Source organism: Halyomorpha halys, unplaced genomic scaffold, assembly GCF_000696795.3.
Source record: "Halyomorpha halys isolate HHAL.00 unplaced genomic scaffold, Hhal_1.1 Scaffold186.1, whole genome shotgun sequence".
Lineage (NCBI taxonomy): Eukaryota > Metazoa > Arthropoda > Insecta > Hemiptera > Pentatomidae > Halyomorpha > Halyomorpha halys.
Genome location: NW_027116002.1, coordinates 1,025,611 through 1,046,394, shown reverse-complemented (window position 1 = coordinate 1,046,394; position 20,784 = coordinate 1,025,611). Strand labels below are relative to the sequence as shown.

General features: G+C 30.1%; 1 protein-coding gene across 3 annotated transcripts in view; it reads right to left on the bottom strand.

The window, feature by feature from the left end:
* Positions 1–20,784, bottom strand: part of bdg (bedraggled) — a 237,767-nt gene that overhangs the window by 136,303 nt on the left and 80,680 nt on the right. For 2 of the 3 annotated variants that reach the window (XM_067052938.1, XM_067052937.1), the window contains exon 3: positions 16,403–16,531. The exons of the other annotated variant lie outside the window; for it this stretch is intronic. In XM_067052938.1, the coding sequence (XP_066909039.1) occupies positions 16,403–16,531 (129 nt within the window). The remainder of the gene's footprint in view (positions 1–16,402; positions 16,532–20,784) is intronic. 3 annotated transcript variants of the gene reach the window in all.

Below are 20,784 nucleotides of genomic sequence, written 5' to 3'. Positions count from 1 at the left end.
TCATTAGAAAAAATTATTACCTACATATATTCTTCATAATTATTTCTGAAAACAAATACCCTTTTAAGTTTGGAATAATTAGTTTCCATGAAAAATGTGACTAATTATTAGAAATCGACAACCTTAAGATGTTAGGAGCTATGTTAATTTTATTAATATTTTAATAATTCACTACACCTTTTGGCAATCTCTCAATTTCATTCGGAATACGCGTATACAATCAGTATTAATTCAAAAAAAGCCAAAAGGTATCTTTCCTCAAACCAAATTTAATAATTTTCTTTACACACATAAAAGTCGTATATCAATAAAAAAATAAGCTATTTGCAGAACCAAAAATAAATCAGATAAAACTTTTAAAACAACCATTAAGAATGTTTGTAGATTCTATCAAAAATTATAAATTTAATAAATATTATAATGTAAATGTATTAAACGCAAACAAATAATTTTTTTCGGGAAAAAAATGATTTCATTCATCTAAATCAAGAAAAAAATAAATTCAAAATTATATTAAATATCAAAATTTATTTTATATTAAAAGCAAATACTTGCCTAAAATCAATATTTTAACAGAAGATGAAATTCCGGGTAAAATTAACTCAAATTAATAATAAATCTGATCTAATATAATAAATAATAACATTTATAAATGTTTTTTATTGATAAGTTACAAGTCACGCGATCCCGCGTTACAGGTATTGCAGCTGAAAAGAGCTATATGGAGAAGAAGAAATCTTGAGATGACAGCAAAAATCCTTCGATCTGGCATTGAAACTTAGTGAGGCACATAAACCGCCAATAACACCCGGACCTCAGATTAGATTAAAACGAGTCAGAAAAAGATCAGAATTTTTTCCTTATTGGACCCATTGGTTAGAGAAAGTGCGGAGTTACATTGTCTAGGCAATGAGGAAGGGCAAGGCTGGGACTCCATTGTTCTTCAAGGTCGTCGCCGGAGCGGGTGGTGTGCTTCGGAATAGTGATCCGCTTAGTTCCATCAAGGATGTGCCAGGCGGTGAATAAGAACTCCAGATCAGCTAGCTGACTATCAACATCTGTAGTTAGGTAGATGTGAATCCTGTGATCGCTTGGGGAGGCTTCCTTGTAACATACCCCCATTATCGGGGAAACGAGAGGTGCAGATTTGATAAGCATCTGAGTTAATATTTAATTAATGTTATTTCACGAATTGAATCGGATTATGACTAGATAGCAAGAAATAAAGAAAAAGTTGGCGATAAGTTCCTCTCAAATACAAAGGTCATTTTAATTAGAACAAGTTTTCTCTTCAAAGTATACTGTATTCATAGAATGTTTGTTTTAAAAAAAATATATATTACTTTTCATATCGCTTTCGGTAGTAGGTAAGGTATGTATTTTAATCTGTAGTTATGGTATCGCATTTTCAACAAAGCTTAAAGCCATTTAAATTGCATATTATGTTTAACATGTTTGTTAATGTTATATCAAGAAACATAAACCAATTATATTGGTATTTTATTTAGTTAATATTACTTACTTCACAAATTGATAATTATTTTAAAAAATTCTATTTTTAACGGTATTCTACCGGTTTCCCATTATTTTTCATGTGACTGAAACGATTAGACGGTTAGTTCAACGTGGTACTATTTTGTTTTCGATTTTTTATCAAACTTAGTTGATTATTTAAGTGTTATTTTTCTGCTCTCTTACCCTTTTCTAGATTTTTTTTTTTTTGTGCCAAGGAATCAATCAAAACATTCAATGTACCATTGGAATTTTTAGATTCCATAGCGCTACCAGACTACCACAAATATAATTTCACTGCACAAAAACCACTCAACTGAAGTAAAAATAATTGTCTAATCTCTTAAATAATTCAAATTTTCCTGTTTCAAGGCGTAAGTTCGGTTTAAAATATATATGTAAATTAAATCAAGAGATAAGAAAAAAACTCGGAATCAACGAAGCCAACTGGAACGGAGGTTCCAGGTGAGGTGTAAGGAAGGCAGGATGTGGGCGCTGCGACCACAGAACATCGTGACGAATATCTGGAAGTTGCTGGCTGGAGAAATAAGAAGGATGACAAGCTTACAAAACGTTGGCGGGTCATTTCGAATTTACAGTGTGAGAAAGAGTTCGATTTTGACGAAAATTACCAGATAATAAAATGAGTGCGCAGCCTAGGAGTTATACTCTCATTTATTTTACGATGAAGGGGGAAGTAGAGACATAAAGCCGAAAACAGTTTCAAGCCGAATAATCATTCAAAAACCCATTAATAACATAATTGCTTAAACAAATGTTTTATAATTATATTTGTAAATATTGCCTTTTTAAGATCATGATAGTCACACTACAACAAACCGATTTTCATGTTAAGACAACCAGACGACTCCAGTATTGCAAGAATGAATGGCGAACGTTTATTTCAACTCAATGCCTGTAGAGTGCAACATAAATCCTGAGAGAGGAATACAAAAGTCACGTGCATATCAATTTTTATTACATATGGTAACGCCTAGTAAAGAGGCGTTTCATTTCTTATAAAACTTGAAATGGTTTTATTTGCTTATGCTAAATCCATAGGATGTACACCAGTATAATTTTCAACTACCGATAAAATATCTGGTGAAAATATATGTAATATTTTTTCCGTTTTAGGTACTCACTAATAAGATAATGCAAAAATACGTTTGCTGTTTTTTTGCTAATATTAATCCAATAAAATATTTTTTTGTCGGTATTATTAAAAAAACGTAGTTAAAAAAAATTAAGAATAATGACCTTCCTCATCATTTCTGACATACGTGGGAGCATAGAGGGGTATTTACACGTTGCCACCCTATTCTAATCTTAGTGGGGATCAAGTATTCATTTCGTGGGACCACCACAGAAATAAAAGTCGACCATCCGGGCCGAATTTGAGCCGGCGTCAAATTCGAATGAATAAATGAAATTAGATTGGTTTTGATTTGTCAAAAAGTGTGGCATAAATTAGTTTTTTTTCATGAATAAATTATTTTTTTAATATGTGATAGTAGAGCTCAACAGTAACAAAAAAGTTCATGTGAGCTAAGTTCTAATTTCACAAAGAAAATCAGGAGTTTATTTCCTCCTTTTTTTTTTTTTTAATCAAGTCACATTTCTTGTTGAATAAGAATTGTTAACTGAAATATAAAAATATTCAAGTTGGGTTATTCTAAATTAATAAAATGTCAATTAAACATAATTTTCTCCAAAAACAAGTAGAATTAGTAAAATTAATTAATTAGAAGTAAAATTGTTTTATAAATGAAAAATTCAATCTGTTTTTGAAAAAAAATCAAAACATTTAATGAACACTCCGTATTTATTTAGTGTTCCTTAAATATAAATTATATAATTTTAAATGTTAAATTCTCAGTTCGACCCCGGGATATATAATATTAGAGTTAAGAGAAACACTGGGCAAGATATAGGACTAGATCGATAGTGGACCGTGCTCTCGATACACGGTCTGCCAAGCAGATTCCTATCGGATCACGAACGTACTGACCAAAATCGAAATAATTGTAATTAGCACTGCGTCATTGCCAGCTTGATATTAATAATTACACAGTATATTTGCACGACGGTGTATCATTGGCTGAAAAGGAGATATAAACATTACTAAATGGCTTAATTAAGAATTATTATTTTATATAGAAGAGACTTTTGTTGCTTGAAAATCCAACCATTGCATGTAGTTTGCATAAATATAACTGCCAACATTGATAATGGTGAACTACATATTTATACCAACTAAAAACTTTGGCTGATTATCATGGTTCATTTAAATATCCATTTAAAGATTTCAAATATCTTGGAATTCACATAGACCAAAGACTTTATAATAATATAAAGTTATAGATAACTGATGAACTTACTTAACAATCAATGTCTTATAAGCGTACGAAGCACATAAAAAATGAGCGGTAGAGCTCCGTCATTAACGGTGTATTTTACCTTTTTGTTTAAAATCATGTATTTAATTAGTCATAATTTAATTACTTCCTTAATATCTTAAAAAAAGTTTTTTATACTCCAAGGAGACATTTCTTTAACACAAGCTCAATTTACTTTAAACTCTCGGTGTGCAAGAATTTTTAAATCACCGAAAACAGAAAAAAAATAATGCCAGAGGTGATATATAAAGAGGCATCCCGAAACTGTGTTGTAGGAGTTACGAAACGAGTATACGTTGTAACCCCAGCCCCTCGGTTACCATTCTGTACAGTGCAAAAGTCAATTATTTTCAGATAAAGTACCATAAAAAAACACGAGTAGTAGAGCTCTTTCACTAAGGTCGTATTTTTCCCGACTTCTGCACTTTATAGAAGTTCATCATAGAAGAGGTGGGGATGCACTTTACACCCATTTTATAACTCCTAAAACTCGTACTCGGTGTGCATGGCTGCTTTTCAAACAGAATAATAACGTGAAGTTGGATTTAGGTCTAAATTTTGTTTTTTTTTGTTAGTATATTTTTTAAGGTGTTGCAGATATCTATAGCCCGTTCACATTAGAAAAAAAGAGTTGGAATTAAGAGAAAGACGATCTTAGAATCTGTAATTAGTTAGAAATTACAGAAATAAATCAGGGCACATTTTGGTTTCACAAATAGATTATCTTCAGGGGAAAACGCATAAACAAAACATGAAATATGTAATATAAATTAAATTTGGGAGGAGATCTCTTAAAGATACCGGATAGTGTCCTGGGTTTCTTCGCAAATAAATTGGACAACCTAGCTTAAACTTATGTTAACTGGAGACTTTTCATGTAAATAACTTTTGTTTATTTATTAAGTTTAATTCAGTTGATTTGTTTACAAAATTCTTTTTGTTCTAATAAATCATTTAAAAAGATAATTTTTAAAAAATCTGGAATAAACAAGACTCATCACATGCATTCATCAGCTTTCATTAAATAAAAATAATGATTTAAGTTAATTATATTTTAAAGAGATTAGATACATCTATGTTAAACCTAATAATTAGACAATTGAAATAGGCACAGTAAACCAGATTAATGAACTCATTTGCACATGTTTACTACAACGTAATGCCAACCAAGGTTTGTGAGGTTAAGAATCCCACCAGTAATGTGAAACAAAAGAATTTGTGAGATTTTTTTTCAGAATCGATTATATAATTTTTTAAATAAAACATATATTACTGTTTGTTGACCTTAAACTTAGTTTTGTAAGGCCAACTGTTAACATAAGGCTAAAACCCAGACTGCTACTAGACAAGGTTTATATGAAATAAATTTATTCTTATAAATTACTAGCTGTGCCCTGCGATTTCACCAACCTTAATTTTGGATAATGCCTGCCTGTTCATAAACAGGTTGAGTAAATGGCTAGGTTCATTTAAATAAATAATTTCCAAAATTCATGTGAATTAATAAAGGACCAATTAAAAAAAAATTATAACATTAAAAATCGTCTTCAGTTTGATGGTTTCATAATGAGAATGTTTTTCATGAACGATTTTTTAAAGTAATTAAAGAAAATTTATGGAACATTAGCATAAACGAACGCTGCTTTCGAAAAATCAATGAGAGTAGCCGTGTTAGATACATGTGTATCAAGAAAAATATTTTTGCGCATGGGGAAGCAAGGGTGGTGGACAGAATTATATAAAATCGATGCTCATTTTCACACTAATATACAACTGTTCTTTAGAAAAACAAAACGAGCCGTTATCGAAATATAGTTAAGCCGAGTAAAATATTGTTACGAAAACAAGTAAAATTAGTCTATGTAATCTGATATAATCGATATGGGACCAGCTACATAAACTCACACAATCACTAATGATTTCATTATAATCGGAGTAATAATTCGGTTAATGATGCCGGAACCTATATTTAACTACAGACGGACACGAAACCATATTTGCCCTTACGCGTCTAAAACATAATGTGAGGGTGAAAAATTTAGATTCTTGATATCGCTTTAATTTTTTTTATGAATACAAAATTTTCCTACTTTCATTAGTGAGGAAGCAAAATAAAAAGCATACATACAACTTAGTTTCAATAAAAAACATTTTGACCCAGATATTGGAACAATTTGGATAACTGCACAAACATGATTTCATTCAATAGGACCCAAGATAGTAATAAACCGTAGCTTAAATGTTTAATTAGGTTATTAACCCTCATAAAGACAAAATCAACAACCCAGTCAATGAAGTTGATGTAGGTACATTTTTTTCTAATTGACCTTATAACTGTAATTATAAAGTGAGGGAGTGGGTAACTACTGAGGCACTATATTACTCAACATCAAGAACCAGTCTATGAATCCTGTTGTGGCAGAAAATTATTTTTGGTTTTACTATAGTCTTGTGGGTTCATGAGCCCTCCGGGATCCACTCAGTCTTATAAAATACACCCTTAATTGCATTAATTAAACATCTGGCGTTCGAGCGTGATTCTGACCAAATCACCTTCTAGTACAACCGTTGCTCTACTAACAGCAATTCCCTACAAAGTGCTCCACCCTTGACCCTTCAACGGTTCAAATTTTTTAAATATTAAAAAAATGGATTTAGAATATGCTTACTTCATACATCTCTTTTTATAATTTTTTTTTTTATCATTCTATTAATTTTATTATCTCAAACAAAACCAATACATAATACAAAAATTGAGAACCCTCACGATAGCCGAGTGTTCTAATAAACATTTTGTTTAAGTTAACTTACTAAATTTAGTTTAGTTTTCATGACGATGAAGTTGTGTTAATTATCTTACAAAATGATAAACTCGCCCTTAAAGATGCTATAACTGGCATTTCAAGGATAAGAAAAAACCGTCTTTTATCTTCGTCAAAATTAACATTTTTTTTTTTAATTTTGACTCATAAGATCCTTCCTTATAAGGATTAAGGATGGGTTCATTACTACGATTCATTGCTAGCACCAGTTAGATATGGTCAAAAAGAAACGTTTTGTGGTGAAAAATCGATTTGTTATATTTCGCAATTATAACCTGTTTAAAAGAAAGCATTAAATTGATTGAGATTGACGGTTACTCCACTGTTCTTAAGGAAGTATATCATTTTTTTTTTTCAAGACGCTCTATTAATTCCCGAAATCAGTCAGCTTCATAGATAGGTAAGTAAATTATGTGATTCAATCTATCTCGTCACAATTAGCAGAGACTGCTAAAAGTGCGCATACTCTTAAAAGCTTGAAAGGATCTTCTGGACAGGATAAAATTTTAACCTAAAATCATTCTATATGTAGGGCATTGCTCTAACTGAAAACAACCCTTAAAATTTAGTTCTAGCACCTTTGAACCGCTAGGGATTAGCTGCAGATGTCCAAATGTAACAAGTAACAAAAAAAAAGAGTTATAGGGGTTGAGAAACGCATATAAATAATGCACCCCCTCTAATGACCTACAAAGTACAGAACAAAAAATCAACATTTTCTGAGAAAATGTGACAATAATAAAACTGGATAATCAATAAATGAAAATAATTTACCATGATAAGGCGATGGCCCCGAAACATTATAAAGATGAATTAAAATAAAATGAGGTGTAGATAAGTGGATAAGATGGTCGGGGGTGCGGTCAGAAAAAACACAAATAAACAAAAAATTACACTTCAAAACAAGCTTACATTTTTTTCAATTAAAAAAATGGAAATAATTTCTTAACTTGTTAGTATAGTGTATTTGCGGTTTAGTATAATACAAATGCAAGATATGTACTTATTTACATTTACGCAACTATTTATGTATATTAAATCAAATAATTTAACATGCTTTAATTTTTAACATCTTCATTACTTGTCCGTTCAGGGGGCTAAATTTACCCCTCAGTGACAGAAATTTGTGATGGCGTAAGTTGGGGGATTTCTATTCCAAAAATTGGTTAGATTGGATTGGATTAGAAAAGAATCGTTCAGTTCTCAATCAATAAATAAACTTTTGAGGGAGGATGAGGGTGGAGGATGGTGTCAAGTCTGATCTTGTCAAGTCAGGTTCTGATGTGACCCAGTGGTTGGTACAACTACTATTACTCCAAGGGAAAGGAATATCTGATCTCCGCGTTCCATGTCTCTTATTATTGTAATTGTTATACATTTCATTATAAACATTAATATAAAAATAAAGCTTAAAAAAACTACATAAGTATTTGTAAACTTCATACAATGAAATACAATACTCATCTAAGTTCAATTATTTAACCAAAAATAAGAAGAAACTATAATTCATCATAAATTGATTATGAATCGAAATGAAAAAAATTATGTATCAGAATATAATGTAACTACTTTGTGATTTGGTCATTAAGTTCCCTGGCATAATACATTTACACTACTAGTGCCGCTCATATTTATAAAAACAAATTGACTAGTTGTATATTATTTGAAAAAAAAAGAGCTTCAAAGGTATTTTCCAATTAAATTAAAATAATTTAGTTTTTCAAACAATGTTATGAAATATACATTTTTCTGTTTCTTTTGGTTTTGAAAACTTTAACCTTTAAAAAAGAAACATTGAAAAACTTAATACTTTACAAAAATATATTTTTTCCTGGAAGATTATTGATTGACCGTGTGTAAAGATGAAAGGAATATGGTCCGGGTGCGGTCAAGAAAAACTCAAATAGTAGAAATATACTATTTTAATGAGCCAACGTTTTGCCCCACGTTGCAGGGCTTCTTCAGGGCTATTTTGACGGCAGTAAAAACTAAAAATTTTTAGTTTAGACTGCCGTCAAAATAGCCCTGAAGAAGCCCTGCAACGTGGGGCGAAACGTTGGCTCATTAAAATAGTATATTTCTACTATTTGAGTTTTTCTTGACCGCACCCGGACCATATTCCTTTCATATTTTTTCCTATTTAAACAACTTAATTCCTAGAAATCTTTTTTTGACTTGAGAGTCTAAACTTTACCACCATTCTTAGTAAAATGATTAACCACAATTTTCGCAATCTCAAGTAGATTTCATATCTTAAATTTTATGGTTTTCATATAATTGGGGAAGGAAAAAGGGGACAACTTCGTACACCTTTCTTGTCCACACCGAGGGTTTTTTTATTTCATTAATTTTCTGTATGACAAAAGAGTGTTGTATGTAAAGTCAATACAATTTACAGTAATTAATTGTAAATTAATTAAGAAATTTATATTTTATTTTTAATTTCATTTTTTAATAAATGGTATAGTGATATTTTCAATTCAATTTTAGAAGATGTTCCTGCTAAGACCTTAATCTCAGAAAAAACAAAAGAAGAAGAATTATTTGAACGATATAACAATTTTAATTTTCTTATTCTACATTAAATTTTAAATTGATTTTTTTAATCAATTATTTCCAATTAAATTTAACATAAAGTTATTCCTAAGGTCGAATCTTTATTACTTAATTTATTCCGAAATTGAATCTTACTAAAATCATTCCCTTGTGCAACAAATATAGATTTAAAAAAAATAAAATTATCTGTTGCAGTACATTCCAAATACAGTGACAATCAAAAGAAGTGCCTCACACCAATAAACTGTCTCGTGATTGGACCCACTGACAACAAAGGAACCACTAAAAGCCGGTTTGCTATCAACTATCGATTCCTTCGGATCGATCGCTAGTAAATGTGGACCGCATAGGCAAACACTTCCTGGCATTAAGAGATTGGCGCTCTTGAAAAATAAATATAGTTCAACCTCTTATCTCTATCAGCTGACAAATTCGATCCAGTAAAACCGAAGGTCGGTCACGCTAGGATTTCCTTGATTCTCATTTGGTGCCATTAATGTAATTTATGTGATGTACTTAGGAATAGCTGTATAAGTCAGAAAATGGCTAAATTAAGTTGAGTGTTGTATATGCTGTTGAACAGGAGTGTTCAACATTCTTATAAAGCTTGCCACAACCTAAGATTCTCCATATTGAGGTGAGCATGTTCCCCAGAGACAATGTTCCCCTTTCCTATAACCTACCACCTATTCCATCAACAGAATAATTATCTCTGTACTATAAAAAACTATTATTCTAAACTATTATATTACTATCTATAATAAAACTTAAATAAACTTATTAATTTCACTAATTTGAAGTAGTTTTAGCTTTTTCAGAAAATTTATATTATTGCCATTTTTTCTTCTGTAAGAGAAATAATGTTAACAAGAATATTTGAAAAATGTTGATCAGTAAATATATGTGGATTAAAATAATAATAAATAAACAATATGTAAATGTAAAATGAAATAAAAAAATAATTTACACTATTTTTAATGAAGCTTTTGAATTTTTTTTCTGTTGGGGCAGATTTTTAAAATCCATTTAAACGCAATATCGACCGATATATATCTTTTATTAGGCTCCAGTTGTTCACACACTTATGTTGAAACAAACCGACAAGAATATCGTAACGCAATTTTTTTTTATTTCAATATAATTTCCGGAAGACAAAAGCTCGTTTGCCCTTCGCCTCTCTACTAATCATTGTCGCCCTTCCACTTGACTTGAAATTTCTGCTATCGATATAATCATTTTGGTACATAAATCACATACACCAACTTTAATTACCCTTACATTTCAGAAAGAAACTTTTTTTTGTTTTCAATAACAAGTTAAGTAAGAAAATTTTAAAAACCTACTGGCCGACGGCGTGCCAATCCCAAACCCAATTTCACGCTGTGGTGTCACATTGTGGGACGAGGTACAGATCATTCTGAAAATCTGAGTATCCTGCTTACGTCCTCTGTAGACAGTTCCTTTAATCTACTTTCAAAAGAAAATGTTTTGGAAGAAATAGTGATTCCAAAATGTAAAACAAGACTTATTTCGTCCATTCCCTGACTATTTGTACTTCTCACTATAGATAGCAAATTAAACCTATTCTGAAAAGGAAACGATTTTGGTGGAAGAATCATGTCTATTTCATAATGTTCTTTAGCATGTAAAAAACTTGGTCTGTTGTTAAACATATTTTTGAGAATACCATGGCTTGAAATTTCTGGATTAATAATGATAAAAATATTATAAAAGATTTCTTTATTCGATGATACCCTGATAATTTTTCTAGTCCAGAGCTTACGGGCATGCCAAATGACTATATTCAAAGTTTTTTAAGATTTCTCTGAAAATTTCCCAACGAAGATTAAAAATTAACTTAATATTTAAAAATATTACTTGTTCAAATATTAATCACTCGTGAGATTGGACCTAATCAAACGATTTTTTGGGGGATTTCAATAAAATATTGCCTCAAAATCGTTTTATAATTCCTGTAAGATTCGGTGTATTTTTTTTTAATCATTGGGTTTGTTAAAATGTACTGACATGAAAAATATAAATCCCAAAGTAAATTATCTAATAATATCAATCATCTGAAATATGTTAAAATCTTCTAGAAATATAAATAATTGGAGAAGTTTGTCGGGGGGTGCGGTCAGCAAAGAACTACATAAATAAACAAAACCATATTTATTTATTTTATGCCGACGTTTCGACCTGAGTTTCAGGTCTTCATCAGGGCTATAGAACAAAAGAGATAACAACAACATTTAGAGAAACATAAAATTGAAAAGGAATAGTATACAAACAAATTTGGAATTATACAAAATATTGAATTGAATCATAAACGATAAAAAATATATAATTGATAATTGAATAGTAAAAAAAAAATTTAATTGATTGATAATCGTGGAATTAGATGGTAGTAGATTGAAAACAGTGAATATCTCTCATTCAAATTGTTTAAAAAGTTATACCAACTTTAAATATTCGTATTACAACACTGTTTTGAAACTTTGCTCCCAAAATGAAAATCGTGGATTAAAAAAAAAAATATTTAGAAAAAGGGTATTTGACCACGAACCCCTTTTTCCCTGCTACAACCACAATTAAAGTTATTTGAAAATATCTCCACGAGGAGTAAACTGATCAATAATCATAAATAATTTGTTCTACTAACTTCTCAGCCTTACACATGGTAGCCTTTTGCGTTAGATTGTTTCATAATATTAAACATTTGGTCAAACAATTGTTTTAATAGATAAATTTGACATTTTTCTAGAGAAATTAAATATCAAGACAGCTAAATTAAATTTTTATTTCAAAATTAACAGATTTGACCAATAAATAAATCAGTTTTACAAAATAATATTTTTGCCCAATTGATGAAAGGTACTTTTTTTATCAAAGTTGAGTCATTTTTTAATAAATTAAATATAATAATTAGCAGTATAAAATATAATGCTTTTCCAACGGATTAACATTTAATTTATACAGTTTTGCAACGTATACAACACATGAATACTTAATTTCTACAAAATTAATCGCTGTTAATGCTAATTCAATCTACTACGTGAAATCAGCCGAATAATGGACAGGCTATTTTTAGAAAATATAATTGAACTTAATGGAATGTGATAATGTGGATTATTTTACATTTTAGTAAATAAATGTTAATAAAATATCAGAATAAATATTTTGTTTGGTTATAATAACTTTTTGAACAATACACATTAAAGTTTTAAATGTACAAGAAAAAAAAAGAATAGAGATCAATTCATATTTTGAGTGGCAGTCCCCCCCCCCTCTTACACGGAAATGAGACAAATTCAATATAACAAAATATCGATCTTCTTGTTTTTTCACGCATCTTAATTAAAAAAACCACGCACTGAATTTTACAATTAAACTCAAAGAATTATGTAAACAAGTGCTGTTTATGGTATATGAACTCTTTTTTTAGTTTTGTAAACAATAGCGTAATATGATTTTTTTGTTTTGTGTTTTTTTTTTTAATATAGAATGTAAACGTTAATAAAATTGGTTTATCATATATTATTATTTTTATATAAATGGATGGACAATCCTTCTTCACCTCGATCCATTTGGTCTTTTGCGATATCATATAACTAACAATTTTTTTTTTCTAATAAATATTATAGGAAAAAAATATCTAGCAAAGTGTTCAATTTGTCTACACATCCTGCTTAATTAACCATTTAAGATAGCTTTGGGATGCTATGATAAAAAAAAAATACAACAAATAAATTTTAAGCACAACCGATTCTTTATTTTTATTGGAAAAAAATTTTTTAAATAAAATTTTATAAAATAACTACTGAAAACTTGAGGTCTCAACGATTTGATAAAGTCTGTCCAATGATTATTAGCTTATAAACTGATTTCATAACTTTTTAAATTATTATTAATTTATCAGTTAATGAAATCCTAGAATTATCTTATAAATTAACCCGAATAATTTTATGAATCAAATTAATGTTTCTTGTTAGTTATAAAAATATTTTTTATAATTAATTGAAAAATACCAAGACTATGATTAGCTAAAACCGGTATATATATTTTTTTCTAACAGAAAATTAAGTTCACATAATCAAAACAAAAACAGAAAATAAAATAACATACCAGAAAAGAAACTGAAGAGCCGCGAAGGACACAGGGGCCTGGAGAGGAGACGCTGCGAATTGGCCTAGGAACGGGAGCATCGCTGTTTATTGTTAGTCACGTAGGGCGGACCGCTCTAATTGTAAACGGCTAACTGTAATTCAACAATTGTTGATAACAGGTAGCTTTACAGCTCTAAATATACAACATGACCTTTAGCAACAATGGCACTACATATAAAGTTAGGTCACTTTAAGGCGAAACGAGTCTATGGGTAGTGCCTAGTAGGCGTAATGGAAGCAATGTCCTTGGATCTACAATATCTGAATAATATTCCAGCAAGCTAACACAAAACAAAAACATCCATTCAGGACGCTGGACCATCTGCGTACATCGAAATACTATAAATTCATTCATAAACTTCATAAATTTGGACTCGGATTCGACAGAAAAACTCAATTTTTATTTAATTAATTGTTAATTACATGACTTTTTTTGACAAAGACCTTTATAAATTCCATACTTGACAAAGTCCATACTTTAAAACCCTAAATTACTCGATTATAACACATCAGTAAAGCCTGTAACATTAATCAAAGCGTAGGTACTGGTATTTGGTGGGGGAACAAGTCCAGCAAGTGGGCCTAGTGGTATTTTGCCAACCCCTGGCGGCTACCTGTGTTGCCGCCACGTACTAACCAGGGTGGGAGTGTCAAGATTCATTCCTCAGGACCGCCAAAAAATGAATGTTTAACTGCCCCTGCTGGGAATCGAACCCACAACGTTCGGAACACGAGCGCACTGGAACCTACGCCCCAACCCGCACGGCCGTCATGTCCCTTCATCTAAGCGCTACCAACAATCCAAAATAATTTAGAATACTATTTGACCAACAAAATTATTCTATATTAGTTGAATTCCAACAAATGTTTAAAGTTGACCCTGACAAACTATTGATTAAATTGAGGGAGGAAGGTCAAGTGGAAGTGTTGCTGACTTATACAGGATATCAATCGATGTTATAAAGAAAATAGTTACAAATAAAATTAAAGTAGATAAATAATAATATTAGGAGAAGGAAGAGAAAAAATTACCACAAAAGGTATTGATACGTGTGAATATGGACAAAATCTATTGTTCATAAAATGCTTAAACGAAGAAACTTTTCAAAGATAAGGGATTAAGACGAATATTATAGTATAAGGTTAAGGTATAAGCTTTGTCAAATCCCTTTAATATAAAAAAATTAAAAGGATTTCATTACAGCAACGACTGAAGATTATTCGACAAAAAAGACGAAGGTAAACACCTCCAGAAACCTGAAATAGTTTATAAACTGGACAATCTCCGACGAAGTCATTTATTATAAAATTTATATAGTTAATCCTAAATAAAACCACATTGACATATGACCCTCTTTCAGTTCCCTGTAATTAATCAGTGGATGAAATTGTATCAATTTATAATTGAGTGAATTTATGCTACTACTCAGTAGATATTGAAAATAATTATTAACTAAAATCAATTAAACTAGCTCATTTCAGGAAGTTCAGTTAACTCCAAGACGTGAAATAGGCTCTAATCTTTACAGTATTTATGTTACTTAGGTGTCTCCATTATGTTATCATGAAACGACAATGGCAGAAAATTTATCTTTTTTACCACAACTACAAGCATTTATCACCCAATTTAAGGTTTAGCACATATCTACATACCTCTAAATTGATTAAATCAGATGGTTGAATATTTATACGAAATGTATTTATTTATTTTTATTTTTTCTATATATATTTTTTTTTAGGTTTTTAATATCTTGAGAACGTTTCTAACATTTTAAAAAAATAATATCATCTGCTTTATAGGCAAAAAAGAAGAAGTTAGGCCTTAGCAAGGGAGCTCTGCAGCTCATGCTTTAATTTTAATTTTATATTTTTAATTCATTCATTTATTTCTAAATGTTTTATTTAGTTTTCAACAGTCAATTTTTAAATTACTTCTATAAATAAATTAAGCTAAGATGGGCTGAAAATAATTCACCACAATTTCATTATGGTTTTCACTACGTTTCGGCCTATCAAGCCATACTCAAGAACAAAATATACGATATTTATAAGTAAACAATATTTATAATTTGATTACAGTCACCACATAAATTCATACGAATCACAATATCATGTTAATAAATTTTTTTTAGTTTTAATTAAGTTAAATATAATCCATATATAAAGAAACATTTAGTTATACAGGATACCATCCATTACTTGGACCGCCTTCAATTATGTTTTTAAAAGCATATATACAATTCGTATTTCACAAAATGTTTAAAACTTATATACGTTCACATTTACTAACATAATTATTGGTATATTACTTAATAAATGTTTTTAAAATCACTTTACGCAGAATAGCATCAGCTCCATTTTTTAAATGAACAATGATCTACGGTTTGTTGGATATTAAGTTAATATGTAATAAGAGAAGTTTTGAGGTTGATGGATACAATACCTATTGGACATATTTTAAGATAGTACAGTATAAGATTCTAATTTATCCATAATAGAGCATTAATGAACTAATATTCAGACAAATATATTAAAAATAAATTCCGAAAGTCTGTTTCTCTTGAATTGATTTTTTTTTAGCACTTTAAACATAAAATAAAACTTTAATTGGTCCGGGTCAAGAAAAATGAAAAATACCTCATAAACAATTTATAACTAACCAACATTTCCCCCAACTTGGCAGGCCTTTCAATGAAGTTTGTGCAAGTCCTGCAAAGAGGGGCAGAACGTTGATGACATTAAGCAATAAATAGTTTGTCTGATATTAAGGTGCCTTTTTTTAATGCAACGCGGACCATCATTTTATAGTTAATTAAAACAAACGATCAACAAATAATCTTTCAATTAAAATTTAAAAGTGAGATTAATCGAAGAAAAAGCGAGCACATTACGGAAAAAAATAAAATAAAATTTAGGCTAACGAAAGAAATGTGACAACTAAACTCACTCGGCCTGTTGTGGCTGTGACGCCGGGGGTGGGAGCTCCGTGACTGGAGGCGGGGGGTCGCTGAGCCTGATGTGCCTCAGCCGCCGCATGCTCCGTCGCTGCCAGCTCCTCCGCTGCCGCCGCTTCTTTCTGTAACGCGTCACGGGTATTATTCATACTATATATGTTCAGGTAATTATGTATTATCCGGTATATGTTCTGTTGTTGTGGGACACAAGTGTGGAGAAAGGAGTAAAATGTAAGGTATAAGCTAAAAAAAAAAAAAAGTGAAGCGAAAAATGCGGTAAACGAGCTCCGGAGGCAGATCGGAGGAGTAGGAGTCATCACCGTGGGCGTGGTCCCCTTCTTTTTAGCATCAGTTTTCCTTTGAAGTAGTGTAAGGTGCATCACCCCTTTGGATTATAACTAGATTTCTCAACTGATTCGTGTCTATGCGATTTAAGGCCCCGACCAGTCCGGAAAATTCTTAAGCGTGCGCAAGTTGGTGAGTTAGTAGACGGAAATGATATTTTTAAAGCAGTAATCATAATAAGGTAGGTTATAACACACAACAACAGAACATATAGTTGACGGAATAGTACCTATATAGTAAGAAGCAAGTGAATAGTTGACATATAAAGCAAGATATTCATCTTTTTTCTTTTCTTTTTTTAAAATTATACTGATGAAACTAAACAATTGTTGAGTGATAAAATGAATGAACACTAGAATGATATAAGAAACAAGAAGAAGGATTACAATAAAACAACAATAGTGCAGCACGCATCTAAAAACCAATATAAATTTGATTTTGACAATACAATAATTTTACACAAATAAAATAATACTTTAAAAAAGAATACTTCAACCTATTTATATATCAGAAAATTTTAATCATGCAGTGAATTTTAAAACAGACACAAGAAATTTGATGCAATACTAAGCAGATATTTTAAGCAAAATGAATTTATGAATAATATTGTTGAATTTCAAGTTATTTTTTACAATTAACTTGGATATAAAATTTAATAATAAAAGAAATAAGCATTTAGATCATAACATAGTTTGAAATAAATCAATTATATGCCTCACCTATAAGGAACGTTAAACAAAATGTGTAATAATATTGTTTAGTTAATCTTTAATTAAATGTTTTAAAATATAATGGAAACGTGACAAAATAAGTAATTAAACATAAGCCAAGGGAAACATATTAATAAATTAGTATGATTCCCTATTGTTTACTGAAATTAATGACCCTGGCAGAATAGCCTGCAAAAAGTTGTTAAACTGTTGGCTGAGGTGTAAATTTACATCTAATGCATGCTAATTTATTAGTAATAATGTTGTTTGTTATAAATGAATGTATAATAAAATAATGAGTAAAGATATAATAAATATATTTGTATAGTAAATATATAATATAAGTAAATGTTATTTCCGTTATTAAAAAAATAAATATCTGTTTATAGTTGGAACTCAAAACACATAAAACAAGACCTTACAATCTGAAATATCTCAATGTGTACGTAATAGTCCAGTAAAATTACAAATTACCCAAGAAGGGATTGTAATCTAATTTCTGGCAATGGATTCAAATGCAAAAGTGTTTAGTAAAAAGACAATAGTAAAAAAAGTTAACCAATCTCTTGAGATGCGTAGGCTACTATGTAGACTTACATGCCAGATTTTTAAAATGACTACCATATATTTTTAGGTGTATAGCCAATAATTCCCAATGTACGTTATTTCAGAAACTTGTACTTTAGGAGTTTAATTGGCATTAAAACTAAAAATATATGAGGTAATTTTGAAAAATCTGTGATAAATCTACGCAGTCAGGTTTACAGGATTACCATTTTCTGTAAAACTTGTTACCATCATATTTTTTGAATGTTTTTACATAAAAATCCGTTGAGATTAAGATAGGCCAAATTTTAAGGTATTTTACTGCACTATGTTCTAATAGAAATGTTCTGCTGGCATAATCTTAACACAATAAAAATGTTTATTTATAAAACGAAACAGTCTGTGTCAAGTTTTATTCATTTTAATGTCTTCAAGAAAGAGATTACTTCAAGTACACAACTGGTAACGTTTCGCAATTGATATTCTGTTTTTGGCTTATATGAACCTAAAGTTAATATGTCTGATTTTTATTATTATAAAATGATTCATGTGTAAACACAAATTGCAATGGTATAATTCTGTAGCTCCTCTACTACAGTAATAAACTCGCAAGATGGATCAAAACAGGAAAGGCAATCTCATTTAGAGCATGTCAAGGTAATCTCCAACGGTGATAGATGGGCTAACCAGAGCTAAACTCAGGGGCTGATACAACCACTAAGAACGGGCAATAGTCGATAGTTCAGGAAACCGATAGATTAACTTTTCTTACATTTCATAGAGTGGGGAGTGGTAGGATAACATAAAAAATTGAGTATGTATGAGTAAAACCAATTTCCTTAAAAAATTACTGAGCATTAAAATATGAAATATAAAATAGGAACAAAAGAAAGTAAGACATACAAGTCAGGCCAACAACCTTAATGCTTGACATCTAGAAACCGTACATCAACACCGGAAGAGGTATAGCAGGGTATTATTTTCCCCCATGCCTCTCTTGTTATATTACTAATTCCTTAGTTAGACCACCGAATTCACTGATTTTCAGGCATTTTTTTAGACAGGTATACTAAAAAATATATACATATACATTGGGTTAGGTAAAAACAAATTATTAAAAAAAAACATTTATTAACAAAACAATGTTCAGAAATTGAATACAAATAAAACTTTATACGATTTTCAATGTTTCCCTACTTCCAATAAGATACGGGCCATTCTGTTACTGAACTAAGTGAATGATCTGATTCAAGGAGAAACAGATGTACAACTACACTCCTTAATTTTTAGTGAGGATGTAGCTTATTTTATGTAATCACACTCTTGAAACCTATCCTTGTAGTAAATACAATGTAATGACATTGTTTGTCATTAGTGTGCTAATTTTAGTAAATGGTCCCCACATAAGCTCGAGAAAGCTTCTATTACTGAATTAGTAAATAATGAGTATTAATGTTATACTAATAGTCATTGGAGTTCAAAGGGGGAGGATCAGTAGATATTAATCTCCTTCTCCAAAATATACGGAAAATATGATTTTCATAACCATCATAAATGTAAGATTTACATTTTGAGTAATACTTAAGCAATAAAATAACAAGTAAAGAAATAAAAAAAATATATATTACAACAAAGAAAATAATAAAAAGTAGGAAAATGTGATAATGCCCACGTATTATTCTGTTTCATATTTTCGTAAATCGCCCCTTCCTTCGTGAAATAAAATCACCTTCCACTCCTGGACTTAGCGGTCCACTGTTGAACGAATATTATACGAAAAATAGTTTTGCGATCAAAGATAGAATGAAGATGTATTTTTTACTTCATGTTTTCGTAAAAGAGGCACGAATGACGGAAAGCAGATCCAGGAAACTACTTTGTTATGAAATATACTGACACATCTTAAACTACTTAATAATGTTTCATGCAAATAAAACCTAAGATACCTTAATGCAATATAGGTCTAAGTCCGTTCTCTTCAATTTTTACATTCTGATACCATTTTATTTACTTGGTTTTAACTTCATTTTTCTGTTAATTTTCACTAAATTTAATGAGAATTATTACTCTGAAGATTAAAGACATTTAAAAAGCCAATATCATCACTAAATAAATAGTCGACTGATATGAACACATCTATTGGAAACTTTGTTTCGGAGTGTTCACAAAACTTTGGAAGATAGACTTCGAATCTTATTCTAAAAATTATAGACACTTAAAAGCCAATAACACCAAAAAAAAAGAAAAAAAATAGTCAAGTGATATCAACACATATTTGAGAAAAGTTTTTTCTAAAGTTTGAAAAACGGACTTGAAAGTATTGTGAAGTGATGTAGTGAGAGATAAAGAACCATCTTTTTATTTCTTCCATTTCCTGTAATCTAAATTTAGTTGCTAAGTTCTGATTTAGACAGGTGATTGAGGCAGTACCTCATTTGCCCTCTTCAATCGATACTCCCCTTCATTTGTATCGAGCGAGGACAGTATTTTAAACAACCCAATTCCGTCCAATAATGGGATCCCATTCTGCAAAATCCTGATATAATGAGAATTACAGAAGTTTGGTTTACATTTTAATAAAGTATTTTACCAAAACACGAATGTGTTTTATTTAAAAATGTTCACTTTTACTTTTTTTTGGACATTTAATAATAATTTCAAATATCTTATTATAATTTATAAAAATCATTGAAAGGAGAAAATGGAATATATAACCCATAAAAAAAAAATGAAATAAAGCAATATTGTTCAATTTCTTATTACATGAATTATAA